Raw genomic sequence first — 22,551 nt, 5'->3', positions numbered from 1 at the left:
CAGACCACATTATCTCCTGGAGAAAATCGCTGGCAACTACTTCAATTGCCTCCATGAGGACAGAGTATTAGTTTGCACTGTGGGAGAAGCCCTGCTATGGTTGTGATTCCAGAGTACTAGGTGCTGTCTGGAAGGCACTGCCTACAAGAGCATTCTATTTAAAGTATTTTATCCGTCTTTCAATATTGAACAATCAGAAAGAATTGAAAGCAAGCAGAATAGTGTCACCAACCACTTGCCCATTGTAAAATCCATAACCAAGACAACCCTTAAACAAATAAAAAAACAAAACCCCACCCAACACAAAAGGTTCTCAGTTGTACTTTTTTAAACATTAACCTGGAAAGAGGACCTTGCTGCTTTTCTTGTGGGTTGAACAGTTAGCTAAAGCGTTCTGGCAGAATTCCAAACTGGATAATTACATTCTGCTTCCTAAATTCCCCATATATTTTCAGTGAGATAGGGTATTTAACTACCCAGGACTGCTTTGGTACATGGTTGTCCATTGTTCAGCAGCTGTGCCTTCCACTCCAAAGGAGGGTACCTTTCCGTGGTGTGCCTTGAAGTACTGTGTGCATCAACTGAATTTCCGTTCGTGAAGGCCTCAGTCCTGCAGACACAAGTACTCAATTTCATCCACCAAGACTCCTGTTGAGTTCAGGGGTACTACCCAGTTGAGCAATGTGGAAGTCTTAATGTATTTGTTGAAAGGGGCTTAAATTTGCAAATATTGTGATATCCTTCAGTAACACTCTATCTAAATATAAGATGCTGTGATTAAATTATTTTCTTTCACTGAATATCTTTGCTCTACTATAACATGAACTTTACTGTTCTGAATTCTTTGTATACTGCTACTAATGTCAGATCACAGGAAGTCTGAGAACTGTAAAAATCAAGTTTACTTACGAATGTTTTTACCTACTGTTTACATTGTTTTCAGCATGGATAAAAGGAAATCACTAAAATGTCTGGTCAGTTCACAGGGTTTATGATCAGTTCCACTTTTGTATTGTAATGCTTGGGTTTCCACAGTCTGCAGGTCAAATATTTACTTATTTAAAACCAATAATTTTCCTTCAGATTTAAAAAAATGGAAAAGTATTTTCTCCTTTGTTCTAGTCTTTAAACAAAAATGATTAGAATTACTGAAAGGAAACAAATCCAAAATCTCAAAAATCATGTATTTCGTTTCAACACATTTTAAAAACTGTTCAGGAAGAAATATGTAAACGCAGCTTGGCAAATAACAGGGCAACGCCATATTTTAAGATGCAGAATGATAGATTATGGCATTTTGAAAGAATAAGTACTGCCATCCTGTTTTCTTTCAAAAAGGCATTGATTGGAAGGAGTGCGAGGAAGAAACATCATGCTGTCCAGAACCCCAGCAGCCTCAACATTAGTAGCAACAGCTTGGCTGGTTCTTTCTTTTACATTTTCCTTGTGGAGTCCAATACATCATAGATTCCATAATTTACTGGACTGTCTAGTAAGACACATATTCAAGTCCCCAACAGTAAGTAAACCAGGGATTAAGTGCAATTTGAAGAGTAATTTATCAGGATCACTGGTGATTTTAAGATAACATTGATATGACGCATTCATCTTTTCTGTCTCTTCCTAAGTGCTGCCTTTCATCAGCGAGTCATCCACAAAGAGAAATGATTCAGATGCTGCGCTATGACAGCTGGGTGTTTAGTGAAGACAAACTGCACTGCTCAAAAACATGCTGTTCTGCACGGACTGGATTATTAGGATTTACAGGAATGACTTTCTCTGGGAAAAACACAAGACCAGCCTCCAAAGTACCCCACTATTTCCAGTCAGGACCCAGGTTTGCTCGCCTCAGCTGCTGACACATTTGATGGAGGAACATGGGAGTGGAGCAGCCATGTGGTTTGGAGCCAAGGAACGAGAGATGACAGCAAGTCCCAAAATGAGCTTTCCTGGGGCACATGCAACACTTAAGGCCTGACAGCTCATAAGGCAGTCTCTGGGAATCATTCTCTGCACAGTTTTCCCTGCACATGTTTGCTCTTTAGCATTTGAGATCACTTTTTTTTTTAAATACATTTTTCATGTTCTAAGCCAAATCAAGTCCAAATCCGCAAGTCAGTCCAGAACCGTAAGTGGTCCAACAACCAGCAAACATCCTCCACCCCCACCAGGGGCTTCAGATATTTCCAGTCTTTTGGTGGGCATCCTGCATGCAGGACCAAGCCCGGAGGCCTGGGGTTCAGATACCCCCAAGTTTCACCTGCCCTCAGACATATGGTCGCAGGTGCATGCTACGGAGCATTTCCATAAAATGGACATTAAGCCCCAATGCCTCGGCAGGTACTAAACTGCAACAGAACAGTTATCCCCGGGAAGCTTAAGGAAAACTGCTTTCGTGGACCCAGATTTTTTTTTTTTAAATTTAATTTATATCTGAAACCAAATTAGCCAAAACTAATTCCAATTTCATGACTCCGTAAATGGCCCAACTACCGACAAACACCCTCCACCTGCACCTGGGGAGTCAGATGTTTCCAAACCCTTTGGCGGGCGTCCTATGTGCAGGCCCAAGCCCGGAGGCCTGGGGCTCGGGTGCCCCTGAGTTTTCCTGCCCTCAGCCATAGGGTCCTCGGGTGCCACCTTGGCCCCAGGTACGCGGCGTTTCGTTTCTGAGCGGGAGGCGACCCCGGCTGGGACCTGCGGCGCCCCTGGAGGAGGACGGCTTTACGGGCTCCCTGAAACCCGCGTGCAGCAACAGCGCGAGTCACACACAAGATGCCTCAGGGCAGTGGCAGCAAAGGACTCTGGGTAGCGCGGCGGCGAGGCGCAGGCGAGCGCTGCTGTGACGCACAACGCCTGCGCCACCGGGGAGCGGGGAATCGTCATCCTGGCGCCGGGGTCACCCCGCGCCGCGGAAGGGGGCCGGGAGGGACTTGCCGCCTGCCGTCCGGCGCGCGGATGCCGCTGATCCCGGCTGGGCCGGCGCAACTGGTGCGCTGCGGGCAGAAGGATGAGCTGTACCGGAGCGGGCTGCGCAGCTGGGCCGGGGCGGCGCTCCACGCGCTGGCAGGTGAGGGTCGCCACGGGGGCGGGGGGGTCGGGGGGGCTCGGCCGTCCCTCCTTCCCCTTTCTAACGGCCTTCCCCGCAGGTGCCCGGACGTGGCTGGGATGGAGGAAGGAGCTGGAGCTGCTGTCGGACGTGGCGTATTTCAGCCTCACCACCCTGGCCGGTGAGCGCCCGCAGAGCTGGCCCCGGGGAAAGGCCCTTGAAGAGCTGGGGGGTTCCGGGTGGGGTCAGCGGCGGGTCGTGGCTCCTTGGAAGGATCCGGGGCATCCCCGGGTCGGGAATCGCTGGTTCAGGGCCTGGCGCTTTGCAGCTCACCTGCAAAACCTGGCCCGGCTCCCTCAGCCCTCGTAAAGTCACCATCTGAAAACAGTCTCCTCTGTGAAAAAAGTAAAGGTCCCGGTAACACAGTCGCTATTCAGCGTTTGCAGGATTTGGCTTCACAGTTCTGTGCAGTCTTAACATAATGATTGCAGCCCTCGGCCCTAACTCTTGGACTCTGAAACATAACTTGCCTTTTAACGAGCCATGTCAACATTGCCCAGCAGCCCAGGGACTGACACAATACTGCCTTCTTATTTTGTATTATCCGCGTCATCTTCCAGGTTATCAGACACTTGGTGAAGAGTATGTTAATATTGTCCAAGTCGATTCATCCAAAAAGAGAGTCCCTTCTTTTCTTCACCGTGCCGTCTTGATTTCTCTTCATGCACTTGTGCCTTATTTGTTGGATAAAGGATTAGTGCATCTGGAACACGAGTTGCAGGCGGAAGCTGATGGATGGAGAACTGGTCAGAGTAGCCCGGGGTTTGGTACAAGGAGCAGAACCTCGGTACGAAGTTGGCTGCAGAAACAGATCACAAGACTCACAGAAAACCAGAAGAACGTCCTCTTACAAACTGTGTATATCCTCAAACAGTGCATCCCCCTGTTACGAAGACTGCATCTGGCAATATTTTATATAAATGGCATTTTCTATCACTTATCTAAAAGGATCACAGGAATAACATATGTAAGTAGCAGAATTTGTTTTTTGAAAACCATTTCTTCACATAGTGTATGTGGCTTCACCTGGAGTCAAACAGCTAGAGAAGGTGGTCTCAGTAGTACATGGGTGAGGTTTCTCTCTCTTGCTTTGACAGGTAATGGTTAGCAAATCTAGGTATATTAGACCAGTTCAGACTGTAATTTTGGAAAGCAAGAGACTGTCTTCTGCTGTTGACTTTCTTAGGGGCTCATGTATCCCTGCTACCAAATGTAGAAGTGCTGGTAGTTGGTATGACCCTATGGGACAGGGGTGGCCAACCTGCAGCCCACGGGCCACAGGTAGCCTCTCTGTGTGGCGCACAGATTGGGAAGGGGGCAGGCATAGTGTCAGATTGGGCAGGAAATTGCAGTGAAGGTTGTAAGGCTAATGTGTGGCACTCCCACCAGAAAGGTTGGCCAGCAGTGGTATAGCCCAGGGGTTGTCAACTGGGGGTACGTGTACCCTTGGGGGTACTTGGAAAGGCCCCAGCGGGTATGCAGCAATGGCACAGAGAAATGGGGGTACTTGGGAAGTGTGCTGCTGCCTGCTGCTGCTCAAGTACCCCTGCTTCACATCCAGCTGGCCGTCAGCTGCCTCCCTCCCCCACCTGTCGACCAGCTTCTGGGTACAGTCCAGGAGGGGTACCCACTGGAAGGGGTACACTCTTTAAAAAAGGTTGAAAACCTCTGGTATAGGCAAATGAGAACATGTACGTAGTTGCTTCATTTTTATCTTTTTCAGGCTAGTTACTTAGTTCCTTGCAAAATTGTGTTGCCTTAGGAAAATGGGGGTCAAAAATGAGATAGCAATGGAATGATCGTAAAGCTCATGAATGAACATGTGACACTTTAGAAAGAGAATCATAATTCTTTTTTCCTTTCCTCCCTGAACGATGCAGCTTCGTGTTGCAGGACTGCCTGGAGATGATCAGAGTGTTCGATCAAGTTACAAGCTTCTTGGGATAGTTTCTCTGCTACACCTTGTACTAACAGTTGGCATTCAGATATACAGTTTTCAGCAAAGGCAGAGGGCAAGACAAGAGTGGAAGCTACACCGTAACCTCTCGTATCAAAAGTATGAGATTCCTTACTTTCTTAGATGGGGTGGAAGCGGGAACAATGTGGGAAACTTTCACAGCTATAATTAATGAGTAATTAGTAGGGATGCACCAATAGAAATTTTGGGGGCTGATACTGATAGCCAATTTTTAAGGAGGCATATCAGCTGATACCAATCAGATTTCCAATACCCAACCTGGCAGATCTTGCAGCTGGTAAGTCTACTGTGGGGGAAGAGGGATGGAAGGGCCTTGGAGGGGGCAGATCAAGGCCCCAGTGGTGAGGGAGGGAGCTGTAGCTTATCCAGGGGGTGCAAGAAGTGGGGGCGGCTTCCATCACTGTGTGCACCCCAGGACAGACTGCGGGCTGGGCTCTTCCCGGTGCACAGGAAGAGCATGCGCTGTAGGCTTGGGCAGACTGTGGGCTGGGGCTGCACCAGGTCTTCCTGGTGCATTGGGGTAAGGGGGCAGGGAGGTGTTAGGCAGGGACTGTGCTGGGGCGGGTGGTGCTGCTGCAAGGGGGCTGCAACCACCCCAAAAATCAATGTAGCCTTCTCCCAGTACCTCTACCACCTGCCTGGAATGCAGTCCCTGCCAGCACCCCCCTGCAGATCCAGAGGCACATGCTAGTCCCCCTCCCCACCAGCCTCCCAGGGTGCACGCAGCAACAGGAGCCACCCCTCCACCCCCAGCCCCCTGGATGAGCCGCAGCTGTCTTGTGCCATGCCCTCCCCCACCCCAGCTAGGCAGCCCCTGCCCTAGCCCCAACCCCTCACCACAGGGGCCTTGGTCTGCCCCTTCCACATCCTTCCCCTTCCACCACAACAGACTTACCAGCTGCATTCTGCTTTTCAAGCTGCTGGGCTATGCTCCTCACCACCTGTGCTGCACTGTGCGCATGCACAGACATTTATCAGCTACATCAGGCTGATTTTCTGATATAGTAAACTTTCTTCATATCAGTCCCGATCCGATATCAGACTGATGCATCAGTGCACCTCTAGCAACAGTTCCAGTTGGCATTTAAGCTATTTTAACAAAAAAATGAACTATAGTTCAGATTATTTTAAGCATCTGAGGGTGTCTCTTAATCAAACCTCATACTTTATTCTGCAGAGCTCAATATCACTGCATCTCAAATACCCTCAATGACAGGAATATGTGAAGTTAATACCTAACCTTCAGTGGGCCTGTTTGCATATGTTGTATCAAAAGGGTGCCTACAATTTACAGCAGCCTAAGCATGTAAACTATATATTCAATCAGAAATCTCACAGAAGAAAAACCTCTAGGACGCCGTTCCCGCTGTACATTATGCTTGGAAGAACGTAGGCATGCAACTGCCACTCCCTGTGGCCACCTGTTCTGTTGGGAATGCATCACAGAATGGTGTAACACCAAAGTAAGTGAGGGAGAATTTGGATTTGAGTTTGTGACTATAGATTAAGGTTCAGAAATAGTAGCCTTTCCCTGTTATTGAGAAGACTCAAAAGGCCCCAGTCCACACACAGTGGCTAGACCTGTGCCTGCCAAAATGGGGATTGACTGACTTAAGTGGCAAACAACTTTGTAAAATGTTTCTGTGTTGCAGTAATGAGAACAGAAAAGGACACCAGTATTTTACCTGCAGCTTTATTGAAGCACTGTACTTTTCTTGGAGGCTAACATAGTTTAAAAGTGTTTTTGTGAACCTAGAGAACATACTTGCTGCAAGCCAGACCATAACTATATGTTAACTAAAGAGTTAATACTACAACAGACTTCATCTGCTGGGTTGGGGGGGGTATTAAGAGGAAATCTATCAGTTTTTTCAAATTCTCTGGGGTTAGTTTTCTGACAGTAGTAAGCAGAAGGCGTGATTCCAGTTCTGAAGATAGTGATTTGGGAGCTTGCAGTAGAGGAGTGGCTATATTTTTGTTCTAATAGTAGCTTTACATGAGCTTTTTTGGTAAGCTTCCTGCAAAAATCCCATTGTATTCTGCTGTAGAAATAACACAAGTCACCTACAGGGCTAGTAATCTAACCTGCTATCATAAGAGTGATCTTTTTCAGCCACTAGTAACACTCATGGGATCACCAACAAGAAAGGGGAACTACCATGGAGAATAAAACTTCTCAGTTATTAGAAAGCTTAAGATTTGCAGGATCACATGGTGGCACCTGTCTCATCAGGACTGTTTCATGTAGATGCATCTATATATATTAACATTCACACTCTTCTTGGCAAATTATATTTAGTAAATAGCTAAATGTAGCTCTAGCAGCTCAGCTTCTAGAAGACCATACATTGTGACATTAAGGTTACCTGGCAGTTGAGGTATAGAGAATATAGAAGGCAACTGCTTATAACAGTAGTACCCAATCTCTTCATTTGGCAGGTAGGATTGGCAGTGCCCAGTCCATGTTTTGGTCAGATCCAGCTGGTATTCTGAATCCAGTGCCTGAGTAGGCACCATCTGGCTGCATGGAGAGGGTCAGGCTGGCCCCAGCAGTCCTGGAGGGTGTGGCCAGGTGCCATCCTAGCCCAGTAGAGAAGGAAGAAGATACAGGGGGAGAGAGAGGCCAGGCCCCAACCCAGCCCAGCCCAGCCCTGCCCCAATAGTTAGGAGGGAGTTGTGGTCTGGCCCCCAACCCATTTCAGAGCTACTATGTTTTCATGAGTTTAACTTTCAGAATAATTTACTAGTGGTTAGTGAACTTTCTTCTATGCTTTTTCTTCTTGGGTGATGGACTCAGATGACTTTGACACCTTTTCTTTGGTCTGATTAGTGTTTCTGATTAGGTCAATTCTGTTTCCTCTAGCAGCTTTGCTCATTGTTTTCAAAAGCTGTTCACCACTTGTTATCTAATTTCTTTCCATTCTGCAGGCAGAGTGTCCATTATGCAGAGAGAAATTTCCTCCTCAGAAACTAATTTATCTACAGCATTATCGATAAATGGTAAGGTAGTTATGATCTGACAAGAGCCTTGGCTCATGCATCTTTAATACAGTGAAAACACTTGACTTGATCCAAGAACAACACTTTATTGTGATCTTGTACTATAAAATGTAATTGTTCACTGCCTGTACAGGGTGGCACTTATTTGTCTGTTGCAAAATAAACTCATTATACTTCTGGACTCCACTTCATATAACTTAAATTAGGTTAACAACACTTGCTTATAACAAGTGCTACAATACTTCATACCGTTTGTCTGCATTTTACTCTGGATAGAGAGTCTACTTCATGTCCTCTACCACTGCAAATACTTTATCTTCCAGCTTCTCTCTGCTTGCTTGTCAGCAGTAGTAAGAGTTAAGACTTGAATCTGTATTTTGAATGCTTGCTTCCTTCCCACTCTTAAACGTACTGCAGGGACTCATAATTTAAGTGGAAAGAGCTATATGCAAGTCAATGACAAAAGTTAAGTTGTAGTGGAATATCTTTCTAATATAACTCCATTTTCACAATATAAAATGAATAGTAAGCTTCTCAGATTCAAGCGCTAGACGAATGTGAGTACATACAATAAACTTAAGTGCAACATAGTGAAAAGTGCTGAAAAATAGGATCATTTGTACATCACTCAATCTCTAGTAGCCTCTCATTCCAACAGCCCTCTGTACCCCATTTAAAAAAGGTAGTGTTCAGAGTGTTTCCTCAGTTGAATAATGCTTTTTACATTATAGTAGATTCTTATATACACATTTCAAAAAGCTCAGTTTTATCTACAGTACCAGAAGAGCTTCAAATTACAGACTATCCCAACACTGTTAATTCAAGATTTCTTTGAGTGCATGGTATGCTCTGCTGCCAAAAAGACATCTAAAGATCATTTCTCTCAACAGCCCCTCCATTTTTGCAATAGGCGCTAGAGTCACCAATTCCCCCCTTATATTGTGAATGAAGAGGAATGGGTGTAGAAGTTTCACCTTCTGAAAACTTCTTTCCATGAGCCACTGATGGTTCAGTTCTCCAGATCCCCTGAAATGAGTTATCATACCTTCTCCAAATGCGATAAGACAGCCTTCTTTCTACACCCTGTATGATAGAGACTGGAACATGTCAGGAGTGGTCATCATGTATTATCTGTAATAACCAAGATGTGGATGGGGGAGGGGAAGAATCCACTATTGAAAATAAATTTTTCATTACAAGTTCTCAAGGTGACCACCATACAGGAAGATAAGTCATACTGGATTTCATGTCCACACTACAGTAAGAGCACTTCTGTTAACTAGATTAATTACACTGCAAAGACTCTTGCCATCTAGCCAATGTTTAGCACAGGTCTCTAGAGTGTTAGGTTCCTTCCCCTTGCATGCAGGAGCCTGAGAAAAGAGAAGTGTTGATATATGTAGAAGGATGAGATGCTTCTGTTTTGCTGGCTGCATGAAGGAATTAAGTTTCAGAGTGCAGAGTCCTCCAGTGAAAATCCTACTCTGCAGCCTTCCACCTCTGAAGGCTTATCAGGAATGCTCCACCTGATATCTCAGGACTCATGGTAGAGCTGATATCTTTTATTAGACCAACTAGAAATTTGCAAAAAATTGTCTTTAACTGCACCTGATTCCTAGCTCTCAGGGATGCAAAGAAAAAAAAAACTGGGACATGGCCCAAGTCCTGGAATAGTCCATACTTCAGAGATCACAGTTGCACTTAACAGCACATACAAACAAAAAACAGGAAGTTATTACTCACTGAAGAACTTGTGTAAATGCTGTCAAGTATCCTGTCTGCAGCAGAAAAGTTCTCTCTGTACTAGGTACATTTCAGAATGCTTCTGGCATAGTTAATGGAAATATAGGGCTTAGTGAATTTAACTGTGGTTTAAAAAAAAAAAAAGTTCATTTAAAGCCAGCCTAACAGTTTGTTCAGCCACTGAACACAAGACCAAAAGATAGAATTCCAGACTTATCCCTGCCTGAGTTTTGGTTATATCAAAGATGATGCCTACAGATCTGAAGGCAGGTTCTAGGCAGCAACTGAAAGCCATCTGTAATTGAAATATTTATACTTGAGTTTGGTTAGTACCTTTTCCTCTCACACAGTGCTCCCCAAACTTTTCTTCAGCATGACCCCTCAATCCCAACCCACAGCCCCCACTTTTCCCCACGTGCCCCAGAGCCAGCCCCCTGCCCCACCCCATCCCACCCAAGCCCCAGCTGCCACCTATGGGAAGCAGCAGCTGCTGCTGCCAGAGCAGAGAGTGTGGGACCTGACCCCCACCCCCCAGGTAGCAATCAGAGCACAGCCCATTGGGGGGTCAGAGAAGGAAGGGGGATGCAGGCAGCCTGCTGCAGCCTTGGGACTCCCTGCCCTGCTGTCCTCCTCCTTGGGGCTCCATGGCCCAGCAAGCAGGACCTGGAGCAAGAGAAAGTGCCAAGCTGCCATGGCCACCAACCTGAGGCACCCCCTACCTGCCCAGCAGCAGTAGGGACACAATTCACAATCCATCCTGTGCTGGGTCCTGCCTGGAGGTGATCCAGTCCTGTTGGAACCCCTGTTGTGGGGCGCAAAATAATCTCACAACCCCAACCGCTGATGCCATGACCCCATTTGGGGTTGCAACCCACCATTTGGGAACCGCTGCTCTCCCATTTGTATGAAACTTGAAGTTTCATGCTAGAAAGCACTAAAATTTCCATAAAACTAGTTGAAAAGTATTAGACCTTAAAATAAAAAAGAAACAAACTGGAATTACCTTTCAGTTTTCTACACTGAATACTGAATCTAATTCCTGATGTGCAGAATGAGAAGTTGGTAGAAGCCAAGAACAAGGGTTCCTTTGAATATTTTAAATAGTGACAGTTCTAACAGATGGCTGCTAAGTTTTACATAGTCCATTCAGAGGACCAGTCTTGTCTTTGCTGCTAAAATATACACTGAATGCTCTCTTAAGAGCCAAGTTAGCAAGTTGTGTGAAGATGAAAGTGGAAATGTGACCACTATTTTATGATCCATAAATACTATTAGCTCAATATAAAAACTACTAGAACAAGATAGGGGACACTCTTTTAATAAATTTTGGAATTAAAAAGTCACTTAATAAAATTGTTTATAGCTGTATCACATCAAAAAGTTTTTACATGCAGGTCATTTATTTCTCTTTTTTTTTTTTCATAGAAAATGAAAAGCTGTGTTAAAACCCACAAAATCTGTCTGTTATAGCCAGTTTGGGTATGTTTAAGGGGCTGCATGAAGTAAACTTAAATCAAAAAACTTTAAGTATCAAAGAAATGAGTCAAAATCTCCTTCAACTAATAACAATTAAAATATATATATTTATAATTCCAGGGCCTCAAAAGAAATCATGATAGTTTAAGAACAAAGTTTTGAGTCATTATGAAAAAGCCCAATGTCAGCATCTGCCATAAGATGCAATAGTGAAACTGGCATTAAAACCTAACATAAATGAATTCCCTTAGGAAATCTACATTAATGTTCTCCTGCAAAACTCAGAATGAAAGGCAGTTTATTTTCCTTCCAATTCCTATCTATACTAGCTTGTTTAAATCCTAGAAATACTATGCATGTGCCTAGTCAGCTTGAGTTCTACATCTGTAAACTTGGCACATAATTATGAAGCAGAAAATAGCATCATGTGTGCCACCTTACATTTTTCCACAGCACTTCAAGGCCCTACTGAGCACAACTAGAGGGGTTTTTTTTGTTTAAAAACAAAACCAAAACCCTAATACATAGCCATTAACCTCCCAAGTGCCACAGTAGCTGCAATGGACTTTGAAAAGAATACGTTATCCCACTGGATATCAAAGATTCTCCAACATCTTATTATCAAAAATAATAAATGCAATGCAGTTTAGTTAGAATGCCAGTTTCTTCACAAAACTGATATTTCAGATACAAATAGCAAGATAGTCTTAAATGAAAATTCAACTGTTTTGTCACCTCCCTCTTATTTACTTTATATGAAGAAAAAAGGCATTGGTACAATGGCTCAAAACTTCTTTTAGTTACATGTAGAGTCAGTCAGCAGGCTCAGTTCAATTTCTAGCTAGCGAAGGTCTTTCCCATATCTTCCTTCCCTTTATATTTCCTCTTGCCATGTGTGAAGGGTATATACCTGTACTTTATCATATGCTGCAAGGAAGAAAACACAAAACAAAACCATTGGTTTTAGAAGGTAAAAACTAAACTGCATGATAAAGTTGATTCTATCAAAACACCATAAAAACCAATTCAAGTCCAAGTTCTTTGCTACAGACAGTGCTTCTGTCATTTAAAATAAGTAAAATACTTACTATTCATTTAACTTTGGAAGTATTACATTTTTAAGAAGTACAAATGGATTTGATCGGTTTTACTGCAATATATTAGTATATAGTGCTAAATACTTTAAAATGGGGTTGTTTGAGAGTTTCAATAACTAAGTTTTGGTTTTCTTAAAGCATATGTAATTTGATTTTCATGATAGTTTACACTGATGAAAATAAAGCAGACTAAAATCACTTGTAACCCCCCTGGGTGCATCTATATAAGACACTTACTGCAGTTGCCCAATTAGTTCCATGATAAAGCATCTCAGTCTACATGTGCAGAGCTATTAATTTCAGTGTAGGTTAGTACTGCTCAATACAAGTACTAACCTATAGCAGAGTTATTTACTTCACTGCAACATGTGTGAATGATGACCAGGGCTGGCTGGGGCACAAGGATGCTACAGGGCGGGGGGACTGCCTGCTGGCTACCCCACACTGTAAGACCCATGTATCCTAGCCAGCCCCTCTGCAGAACGTTGAGTCAAGTTGGAGCAGTCCTGGGCTGGCAGGCTGAGCCTCCAGAGTCCCTTGCCAGCCATGGCTGCTCTGCCCTGGCTCAAAGTAGAGTGGTCCCGGGTACACATGAAGATGCTGCACCTGGAGGCAATAAATTCCAGCACAATCTGCACCAGAGTTTATTTAGCCAACCGAATTTCATGTACAGATATGCCCCCTGACCTTCATCTACAATCTTGATTCAATGTGCATTCAAAATTTTGTAGTACATTTGTACATAAATTTGCTTTTCCTTTTATAAGGAAAAAGAATAGTAGAAATAATTTATCAAAACTATTTTAAAAATTACTTGGCTCTGTTCTTTTTATTAAATATAAAGCTTTTGACTGCTACCCTGCTCAAGTTAAGATCCAAAAACCCAATCTGTTAATATATCCATGTATGCAGAGAGGTCACATATGCAGCTCAAATTCTTTCATAAAAATGGAGCTATTACATAAAAAGATTATGCTGATAGAACTACAGCCTTGGAAGAATGAACATAAAGTTTCAATTTTGAAACTTAGGTGTCTACAGTAATATGATTTTCATGACTGTTGAAGAGACTCCATTACCACCAGAAGATACAAGTATATCAGTAAGTGGCTGAATTTAGGCATGCACATTACAATCAACACTACCAGGGTTTTCTAAGATACATGTCTAAACTACTCATCTGGCAGAATGACTCTTTTAAGACAATGGTATTGTCTTCCAAGAGTTTTAGCGCAAATTACCTTGATTTGTCTCTTCATAGTGATACAGAACAGCATAATGAAGTACATCACAAGGATTGGCCAAAATACTGGAACGTTGAAAGCTTCAAAGAATGTACAAGTCATTGCAACCAGGATACCTTTAGTAGCAGAGTGCCTTTAAAATAAATAAATAAATAAATAACAATTAATGCCTTCCACAATAGCAGGTTCTAATTAAATATAGTTGCTTAAATGCTTTAAAAAACAGCAGTGGCTTACGGATTTACTAACCAGAACTTAAACTCTGGCAGCCTCCTAATGAAGGGACGAAATTCCTCATTTTGTTTTGTGGGTAATGAAGGACCATCATCTGAAAAGTGCAACACAGATCTTTTAAGTCATTTCTTAATTCTCAGACTCAGACAGTTTCTTCTCTTTCCTACTGCTAGTCTTAAGCATTGACTCAAGTTCCCCTTAGAAAAGTTAAAAAAACAAAAAAAACCCCAACACCCCTACCATTTCCCCCTAATAGGAAACGAGTTATGTCTCCCTTCTTTGTGTCAGACCAAATAACTTGTTTATTTTGTAAGCTAAGATACATGAGAGGCCAGATCTTCAGAAATGTCCTACTTTGAGAAATAGGAGATTTAATATCTGAAAACAGATTTCTCTCTCAAAGTCAAGATACAAAGGCAAACTAAAGCCAGACTCTGCATTTGCCTGAAAATTTCAGTGGGTTTATTATAGCTGCCACCATTGGTTAACTGTCAGAGATATCCAACAGTTAGAGTGGGAATCTATTATTTCTTTATAATCCTAGCAGAATACAACACAACTGGTTTCAAGCCACAGCCCACACTGATTGTTTGCAAAAGCTTTCACTGTCATGCAATTAAGATTCTGATTCTCAGTCAGCCTTGCAGTTTACTTGATATACTACTGGCTTTGTAACTTTAGCAAAGTGACATTTTTGCCTGTACCTGCAAGGGCAAAACAATTATTTCTACGGGTGTGCAAAACAGGCCCTATTTGATTTGATTCACCGGTTTGGATCATTGTCTCCGATTCAATTCAGCCAAATCTGACGATTCAGTGCCGATTCAGAGAATCAGTGATTCGGCCGTAGACACAGCTTTAAATGTTTTTTCTACATACCTTGAGGTACCAGGCAGAGCTCATGAATGCTGCGATGCTGGGGCAGATGGAGCATCCCACAGGAGTGCAGGGGGGTCCCCCCGCGTGTTAAGTGGCAAACCTGGAAGTAGACTGGAAATACTTCTGGTCCACTTCTGGGTCCACAGGGGGGCAACCCCGCGTGTCCCCCCCAGCTCAGCAATTGGCCGCGGGGTGGCCCCAGGTACCGCCCCCCCGCCCCAGGAGCCACCAGTCACTGAGCTGGGGGAGGGCCCCCATTGCACTCTCCAACAGACCCAGAAGTGGACCAAAAGTGCTTCTGGTCCACTTCTGCATCTGCTGCCAAATGCGCTGGGGAGCGACCCGCACTTCTGTGGGACACTCCATGCACCCCAGCACTGAAGCATTCACGAACCGCCTGCCACCTAGAGGTACATAGAAAAAACATTTAAAGCTGTGTCTATGTCCAAATCTCCAAATAGATTTGGAGGTTTCTGATTTGATCTGGAGAGATTAAAGGGTCTCCCGATTTGATTCAGAAATTTAGCCACTGAATCTCCGCCAAATCGAATCAGGGACTGAAGCTTTGCACAGTCCTAATTATTTCTAGAGAGTTAGCCTAACTTGATTACCCTGCAATGTCAACAGATATTGAGACACTGTTCAACACCTTTAAGATTGCCTGAAGAGTTAAGCTGTAACTATGCCACCATTCTGTTTTACTCATTTCATAGTTTGTAGGATCGGAAGGGACCTGAGCAGATCATCAAGTCTGACCCCCTGCCATGGCAGAAAAGAGCACTGGGGTCAAACAACCCTAGCAAGGTGTTCATCTAGCCTCCTCTTAAAGACCCCCAAGGTAGGAGCCAGCACCACTTCTCTTGGAAGTTGGTTCCAGACCCTAGCCGCCCTGACAGTGAAGCGGCACCTCCCGATGTCTAGTCTGAATCTACCCTCTGCCAGCTTGTGACCATTATTTCTAGTCACTGCTGGTAGTGCTCAGGGGAACAGGGACTCCCCCAATGCCTGCTGGTCCCCTCCAACTAGTTTGTAACAGGCCACTAGATCCCCCCTCAGCCTTCTCTTGTGGAGGCTGAACAGGTTCAGGTCCCATAGCCTCTTCTTGTAGGGCCTGCCCTGCTGACCCCCGATCATGTGAGTGGCCCTCCTCTGGACCCTCTCCATGTCATCCACATCGCTCCTGAAGTGCAGTGCCTGGAACCGGACGCAGTACTGCAACTGTGGCCTGATCAGTGTCGCATAGAGGGGGAGGATCACCTCCTTGGACCTGCTCAAAATGCATCTGTGGATTCATGACAAGGTATCCACAGATTGTGATGATGAATGTGAACATTCAGTTGAGTTAATCCACATGCATAGAAGAATTTTTAGTTGCATTAGCTTAAGTCTGTCTTTATTTCTGCATTTTTGGGAGGATGATATCAAAGATCTAATTTACTATTTATAAAACGCTTTTAGATCCCTAAATGGAAACTACTACAAAAACAGAGCTTTTTGCACTGCTGTTTTTAAAATTATCCTCATGACACTATTACTAGATATGGTTCTCACTTCTTTGAAAATGTTAAAATGTCAAGCGATTTGGAAATTCAGTTCAAAATTATGGCATTGAGTCCTGTGCACTATACCTGAGTCTTCCATTAGAGAAGGGTCTACCTTTGGGGACAAAAAAGCTATGAAGAGATTTAGGTGGTAGATTCCCAAGGCATATGTCACGATATACCAACCCTTGGAAAGAGAGAAAAATAAATCAGGCTGAAAATATCAAGACAGCTTAACATATTTATTTGGTCAAGAACAAAATCAGTTTTTTAAAGCATCTCAGTTGCTTCCCTAAAAGAACTGTTTCCTTCGTAGGTGAAAAAATTCTGGACTAAATTCTAGAATATACTCATTTTTTTGAGCTGTCATCACAGGGCAATCAAAGGGAAAGAGAAAGTCATTATCCATCTATGATGAAAGGAAAGTACTCACAGACAATTCACATAGATTCAAGTGCTCCATCATATATACTGGTGTTACTTAATTTCACAGCCTGCTGCAATTTCTTTTAACTTTATCATCAAGTTTAAAGGTTTTAATCCTGGAAAAGTTCAACACTCAAATAGGGACACTACTAAAGTAATGAAAGCCATAGTACACCTTGAAGGTGGTCTAAACAAGAGTGCAATTCTGTCTGTGATGTTCAAGAAATATTAGTACTCCTGTTCTTAACTGAATTTTGGATGGACATGAAAAAGATTAGTAAGGATGAAGTCTGTTGCATGCTTATAGTGATAAGAGCGCCAATCCAGAAATTCTTTGAAAGTTTCCTGGTAAAAGAGAATTGTTGGAACCTAAACAAGTTAAGCAGCTTTAAATTGGAAGATAAAACACCAATAAGAGACGTTTTCTAAAATGTATTGTGCCATTTCATTGGAATGCTTCAATGGACCTCTCCTCACCACCACCCGTCACGTAACAGCTAGCTTTAATCACAGCCACATTTCAACCTGAAGGCTCTAACAAGGACAAAGCAACTCAAACATTTTTCCTAACTACTGAAGAAAACAATTATGTATTTACATGGTATACAAAACATAAAATCCTATGGATTTTGAAAAAAATGGCAATCTACAAAAAGAAAAAAGCAATTGACTACCATTTCTTTTTCAAACTGCAAAAGGTAGCTGCATTAGGAATGCCTATTTTATCAAACTTTTTTCAGTTTTCTTATTTAGTCCCATATCTTCTTACAGATTTAAACTTTTGAAACACTCTTGTTTGGTCCACGATTTACTTTTTCATGTGCTTCAGTGAAATGGATTATTCATTCTAATAACTTGCATCTGAACAATTACAAAATAGCCTATTTGTTATATTAAACTTAATAGAATTGTTAAAAAAGCTAGGAATAGGTTCAGCTTATTTACCTGTAGTATATAAACTCTAATCATGTAGATAAAACTTAACCCCAAAGTTACAATCCATCGCACTGCTGTGTAGGGAGTAGATTTGTCTAACCAGGATTGGTAGATCTAGACAGAAATTAACACAACATTGTTTATTACAGAATACTGTTAAATACTGTAAGTATAGATGCACAAGATATTTTGGGATAAAAGATCAGTTAAATATTAAAAATATTTTCCAAGTCTAGTTTACTTTGCGCTATATATGCTGTTTACATTCTTCTATTTTAATCAGACACACCTTACTAGTAGGTTTTCTTTTCATTTCTAGGTTACTCATATTCTGGTTTTTAAATGCTAAACACACTCACTGAAAACACTTATGATTTAAAACTTTCATGATGTTTTCAGTCTTAACTAGTTAAATGTTAGTTTCATAAACATAGTGGGTCTATGTCTACCCATCATCCTATGGCAATATAGCAATGTGCTACACCACTGTACAGTGCAGTATGGAGACATAGCAACCATGAAGGTCTACATGCGATTGCCAGCTATGCCACCATAAGGGCGACGTAGCAAGGAAATCTAAGCGTGCACTGCCCGCTCATTACAGTAATCGCCCATACTGCGCCATGCTTTAGTACTTCCAAAAGAAAGTACTAAAGCACAGACCAGTAGCAACATTGCAGTACAGTGACGTGTAGCCCTATTTCTACTAATTTATATTTAAAGTTTCTTTTGATAAAAATTAGCACAATGAAGGTGTTTGAGTTGAAAAAAATTCAGTAACATGCTGTTACATATACATAAAAATATAACTAGTCAATTGCCTCCTTAAATTGAAAGGAAAGGTCATAAGCTAAAGAAAAATAGCACTGAGTCCTATTATCAATAAATTGCTACAAAACACTTTAAAACGTACCTGTCCAAGCCTTGTGAAAAATCTATAGACCACTGAAGGTTTGCCATGAACCGACTCACCAATGCTGTCCCCTTCTGACATTGTTGCTGTGGAAACAAAACATTTGTATAAATGACATTAAAATTAAATTTAATTTACTACAGCTTAAGCATAGCCCATGCCATTTTGATAGTGTTTGAAATAAGATAGCAGGTAACAGCAAATACCATGTTAAAAAAAATGGATAAAAGTCCTCTGTCTCCAGGGATAATTATTAAGCAAAAGAAAGAGGAAGAATAAGATCCAAAACACACACACAAAAAAAATCACAGATAGGAATGGGGGCAAGAGTCCTTGGCTACTCTTCCTTTGATGCTAGGAGCATCGCTATATACCAAAATGATATACTAGAGCGCTACATTCCTACCATGTTTAGACTGAAACTCAAATGGCAAAACCAAAAGGAATCTATTTAAGGCTCCCAAATAGCATTTAACTATATATTCAGTAGGACTATCAAATGATTAAAAAATTTGATCATGATTAGAAAAAAATTACTCGCAATTTTAATTTCACAGCTAAAAACTCAGAATTATACAAAATTATGCATATATTTTGTATGGTTTGGGGGAGGTTTGAGGTGTGTGCGTGTGGGGGAATTTGTGAAGATGTGGACAGCTGTGGGGGTGTGGGGTTTGGAGTCTGGGGAGGAGAGATCCCCACAGCGGGGTCTGGAGCCCTGGTAGGATGTGGGGTACTGTGGGTCAGGAATGAGGGGCGGGGGGCTGTGGTTTCAGAATAAGGGGTAGGGCAGGGCACAGACATATCACTGCCCCTCCTCCCCAGTCATATTAGGTATCCTCTTTTTTGAAACTGGAAATATGGTAACCCTACAGGAATGCAGCCTGGCAGTGTCTACAGGGACAAGTCTGTAGAGAGGAAGGAGACAGCAGATGGAGGCCCCCATGGTGAGGGAGGGAGTGGGGCAGGGGCAAATGGGACCCTGGGGCAAGGGCGGGTCATGGGACAGAGCTGCAGGTGGCTCATCCAGGGGCGTAGAGAGGCAGTTCCCCATCACTACACACACGACCAAGGGAGGCATGAGGGATTTGTGCCCCCTGGATTTGTGTGTGGGGAGGATGCGGGCTGCCCGTTGTGAGCTGGGTCTCTGTGCCCTGCTGCCTTTGCCCCAGAAGCCACGTGCTAGCTGTGTCCCCTGCCTGTCTGGCAGCGGGAGGCACAACATGGCATCGTGTGGTGACAGCGGAGAGGAAGGCTCCAAAACCATGTGCACAATTCATACATCAAAAAAATAAATGCATTAACTGGTTCTTGCATTAAATCGTGCACATTAACACAGATTAATTGACAGCCCTAATATTTAGACAACTTGGCTGCTGGGCTGGTTCCAGAACTTGCATCATTAGTATCTAGAACAAGTTACTTGTATGTTGTCTGAAGCATCTGATACAATCAACTGTTTCAGTAGCAACAGGAACACCTTAGCCATAGTGGGAAAATGCTTAGCTTCTCTCTCTATGCAAAGTCAGGCTTACAGAGGGAGAGTACCTAGAACGCAGTTAAAAATATACTAGTAATAAATTCAATTCCTTTTAAACAAACCTCTGCTATTGATTTTTTTTAATTAACAAAACTTAAGGGATGTAGTTCACCTTAAGATACAAAACAAACAAAATAAAATGGAATCTGTGCACCACAAATTGTGCCACATCACCAAAGGCAATACCTGACATTACTTCCTGGATTCTCATCTGGGGGCGGGACTATATTACTCTATGTGATAAATGCAAGCAATGTCAGCCCTTAATGTTAATGCAACATTAAGAAAAGTGCTCTAAAAGCCCCAGATAAAAAACAACACAGATTTGTAAAGCATTAGAAAAGTGAAACAGAAAACATCAAAAAGACTGAACTATGTATTAGATGCTGCATTATGACGACAAATACACACACAAAAAAAATCAATCCTAAATAGAAGAGACATGCATAGAATTTTAAAGTTCCATATTTCCATGAAGCTGGTAAGTCTGCAAGCTATGCACCATCCCTAGCGACACGGGGAAGAAGGGGGAAGCGGTCCCATTATACTACCAGAGGAAACGGCAGAACTGATAGTGCGACTCTACAGCTTCAGCCCCACCTTAACCAAGGTATCCCAAAGACGGCCAGAATGTCAGTTAATACAGAAGTGCACTTTGACACCAAGTGGCCAAAATGAGAAACACTATTCTGTCCCAGTAGTCCCACAGGGCAGGGGAGAAAAAGTCTATGGGTAACTGAAAGTCCTATTATGCTTCTGTTCATAAAGAACTTCCTCTTTCTATTACTATTATTTCTACTTTGGGATGTCCAAATCTTATTTTAAACCAGTAACAAAATGGCTACAAATAGCAAAGTATTTCACCATAAGTCAACATTTTCCTGTCTATAAAATACGATTTATAAATAGTTCTGAACACATATTAACGCAGCCATTTTTCAGTAGGATAACTTAAAAATCTAAATAAGTATATGATCATGTTTTATCCCATTATGAAATCTGGCAATGCATTTAAATAGCATCTATTACGAGTACGAACATAATCCTTGATAACAACCTGTAATACAAGTGGATGCACTTTGCAACTCAAAAGCACCATTTCTAAAGAACATGTCATTAAGAATACAATCACTCAAGAAGGGCATCTTTTGATATTTGCTTTGAAGAGAGTTAAAGATTCCAAATCTTAACCTGAACCTGTTTGTGAATTGGAAAAGAGATTTTTGACAGCTGGATTCTCTCATAATAAAAGTGTAAACTTTATCCATTTGTTATAATGGTGTCTGATCAAACCTGAGACTTTAAGTCAATAGTCAAGGAATCAGATTTAAATTGCTTGTTAGACTAATATCAAAAGTGAATGTTTGGAAGTTTACCAAGAGTGCTACTGAAGCGATATTTGGTTTTATACAATGTATTTTCCACCTTAAAGATACACTTTGCTTAAAACACATTACTTAGGGCAAACTATACTTTCTACTTTGACAGACAAATGCTGGCCATGCCTGGACTCTAAGAAATCAGGGTCTCTGGGTGGGAGCGGGTGGTCATGCGTGTGTCCATCCAGGCCAGGATACAATTAAAGAGGGGATTTTAACATGATCAAGAAATTCAGAACATTGGGGGGGAGGGGCAGTATTTGAAGACAAAAGGCAACAAAACCAACAGATGCAAAGTAAGACAGGGCTGCAGTCATTCATGAACCAGTCCCCTCCCAACGAAGAGCAGTCCAAACGATCAGGCTGTGGAGCCGCTACAGCCAACAGGCCAGTCCTGCAAGTCTCCTGCAATCTTCAAGGGCTTCATCCCCACGGTGGCTCTTGCTCCCCCCGGAGTGGCCTTTCTTTTCCAAGGACTGTTGCTCCTGCCCCTGCACTAGCTGCCTGTCAGCTGCCCGCGGCCCCGCCCCGCCCCGGCCAGGGGAACCGCAGCGCCTGCCGGAGACCCTGTCCAGGCCAGCGCCGGGAACGCAGACACACAAACTCCAGGGGACGAAGGCACGTCGGGGATGGGACGAGTAAGGAAGGGGGGCCGCTCGGCCCGGCGCTGACCTGGACAGCGTGGGACAGCAGTGGGGGGTGAGAACAAGGGAAGAGGAAGCCACATTTCCGCGGGCCAGGGACGGACAGGCCCCGCCGCTCCCCCGCCCCGGCACCGCCCCCTGCCCAGCCCAGTCCAGTCCAGTCCAGTCACGTCACGCACCAGCACCCGCGGGCCCAGGCCGAGCCCCACGCGAACTCCCGGGGGAGTGGGGCGAGAGACAACAGGCCCCGGCCCCACCGCCCCGTGGGGGGGGGGACCTAGGGGCGCCCGCTACTCACGGGTGCCGGACCCAGATGTCTCCTTCCGCTTCCCCCGCCCGCCTCCACAGCGCCCAATATGGCGGCGCCAGCCGCGGTGAGAAAGCGAGTTCCGGTTCCGGAGCAAGGGTCAGA

At 43.4% G+C, this 22,551-nt stretch overlaps 2 protein-coding genes across 3 annotated transcripts; one reads left to right on the top strand and one right to left on the bottom strand.

Annotated features, from left to right (window-relative positions):
- The first annotated feature begins 2,853 nt into the window (after positions 1–2,853).
- Positions 2,854–11,815, top strand: PEX10 (peroxisomal biogenesis factor 10). Of its 2 annotated transcripts, XM_090024701.1 has the most exons (6): positions 2,856–3,070; positions 3,150–3,230; positions 3,670–4,076; positions 4,990–5,165; positions 6,415–6,550; positions 8,016–11,815. In XM_090024701.1, exons 1-6 carry the CDS (start codon positions 2,959–2,961, stop codon positions 8,082–8,084), a joined length of 981 nt encoding a protein of 326 aa, XP_089880827.1. In that variant the 5' UTR covers positions 2,856–2,958; the 3' UTR covers positions 8,085–11,815. The 2 variants fall into 2 exon arrangements, with proteins under 2 accessions (XP_089880828.1, XP_089880827.1); XM_090024702.1 differs by lacking the exon at positions 8,016–11,815 and having other exon boundaries at positions 2,854–3,070; positions 6,265–6,549.
- Positions 11,133–22,464, bottom strand: RER1 (retention in endoplasmic reticulum sorting receptor 1). Its single transcript, XM_090024703.1, has 7 exons — positions 22,319–22,464; positions 18,577–18,662; positions 17,673–17,777; positions 16,389–16,488; positions 13,897–13,975; positions 13,645–13,780; positions 11,133–12,233 (listed from the first exon to the last, which is right to left on the bottom strand). Exons 2-7 carry the CDS (start codon positions 18,655–18,657, stop codon positions 12,144–12,146), a joined length of 591 nt encoding a protein of 196 aa, XP_089880829.1. The 5' UTR covers positions 18,658–18,662; positions 22,319–22,464; the 3' UTR covers positions 11,133–12,143.
- Between the last annotated feature and the right edge of the window lie 87 nt (positions 22,465–22,551).

The sequence above is a fragment of the Crocodylus siamensis genome, chromosome 12 (genome assembly GCF_052110815.1).
Source record: "Crocodylus siamensis isolate JL-2025a chromosome 12, ASM5211081v1, whole genome shotgun sequence".
Lineage (NCBI taxonomy): Eukaryota > Metazoa > Chordata > Crocodylia > Crocodylidae > Crocodylus > Crocodylus siamensis.
This window is presented reverse-complemented; position numbering and strand designations above follow the sequence as displayed.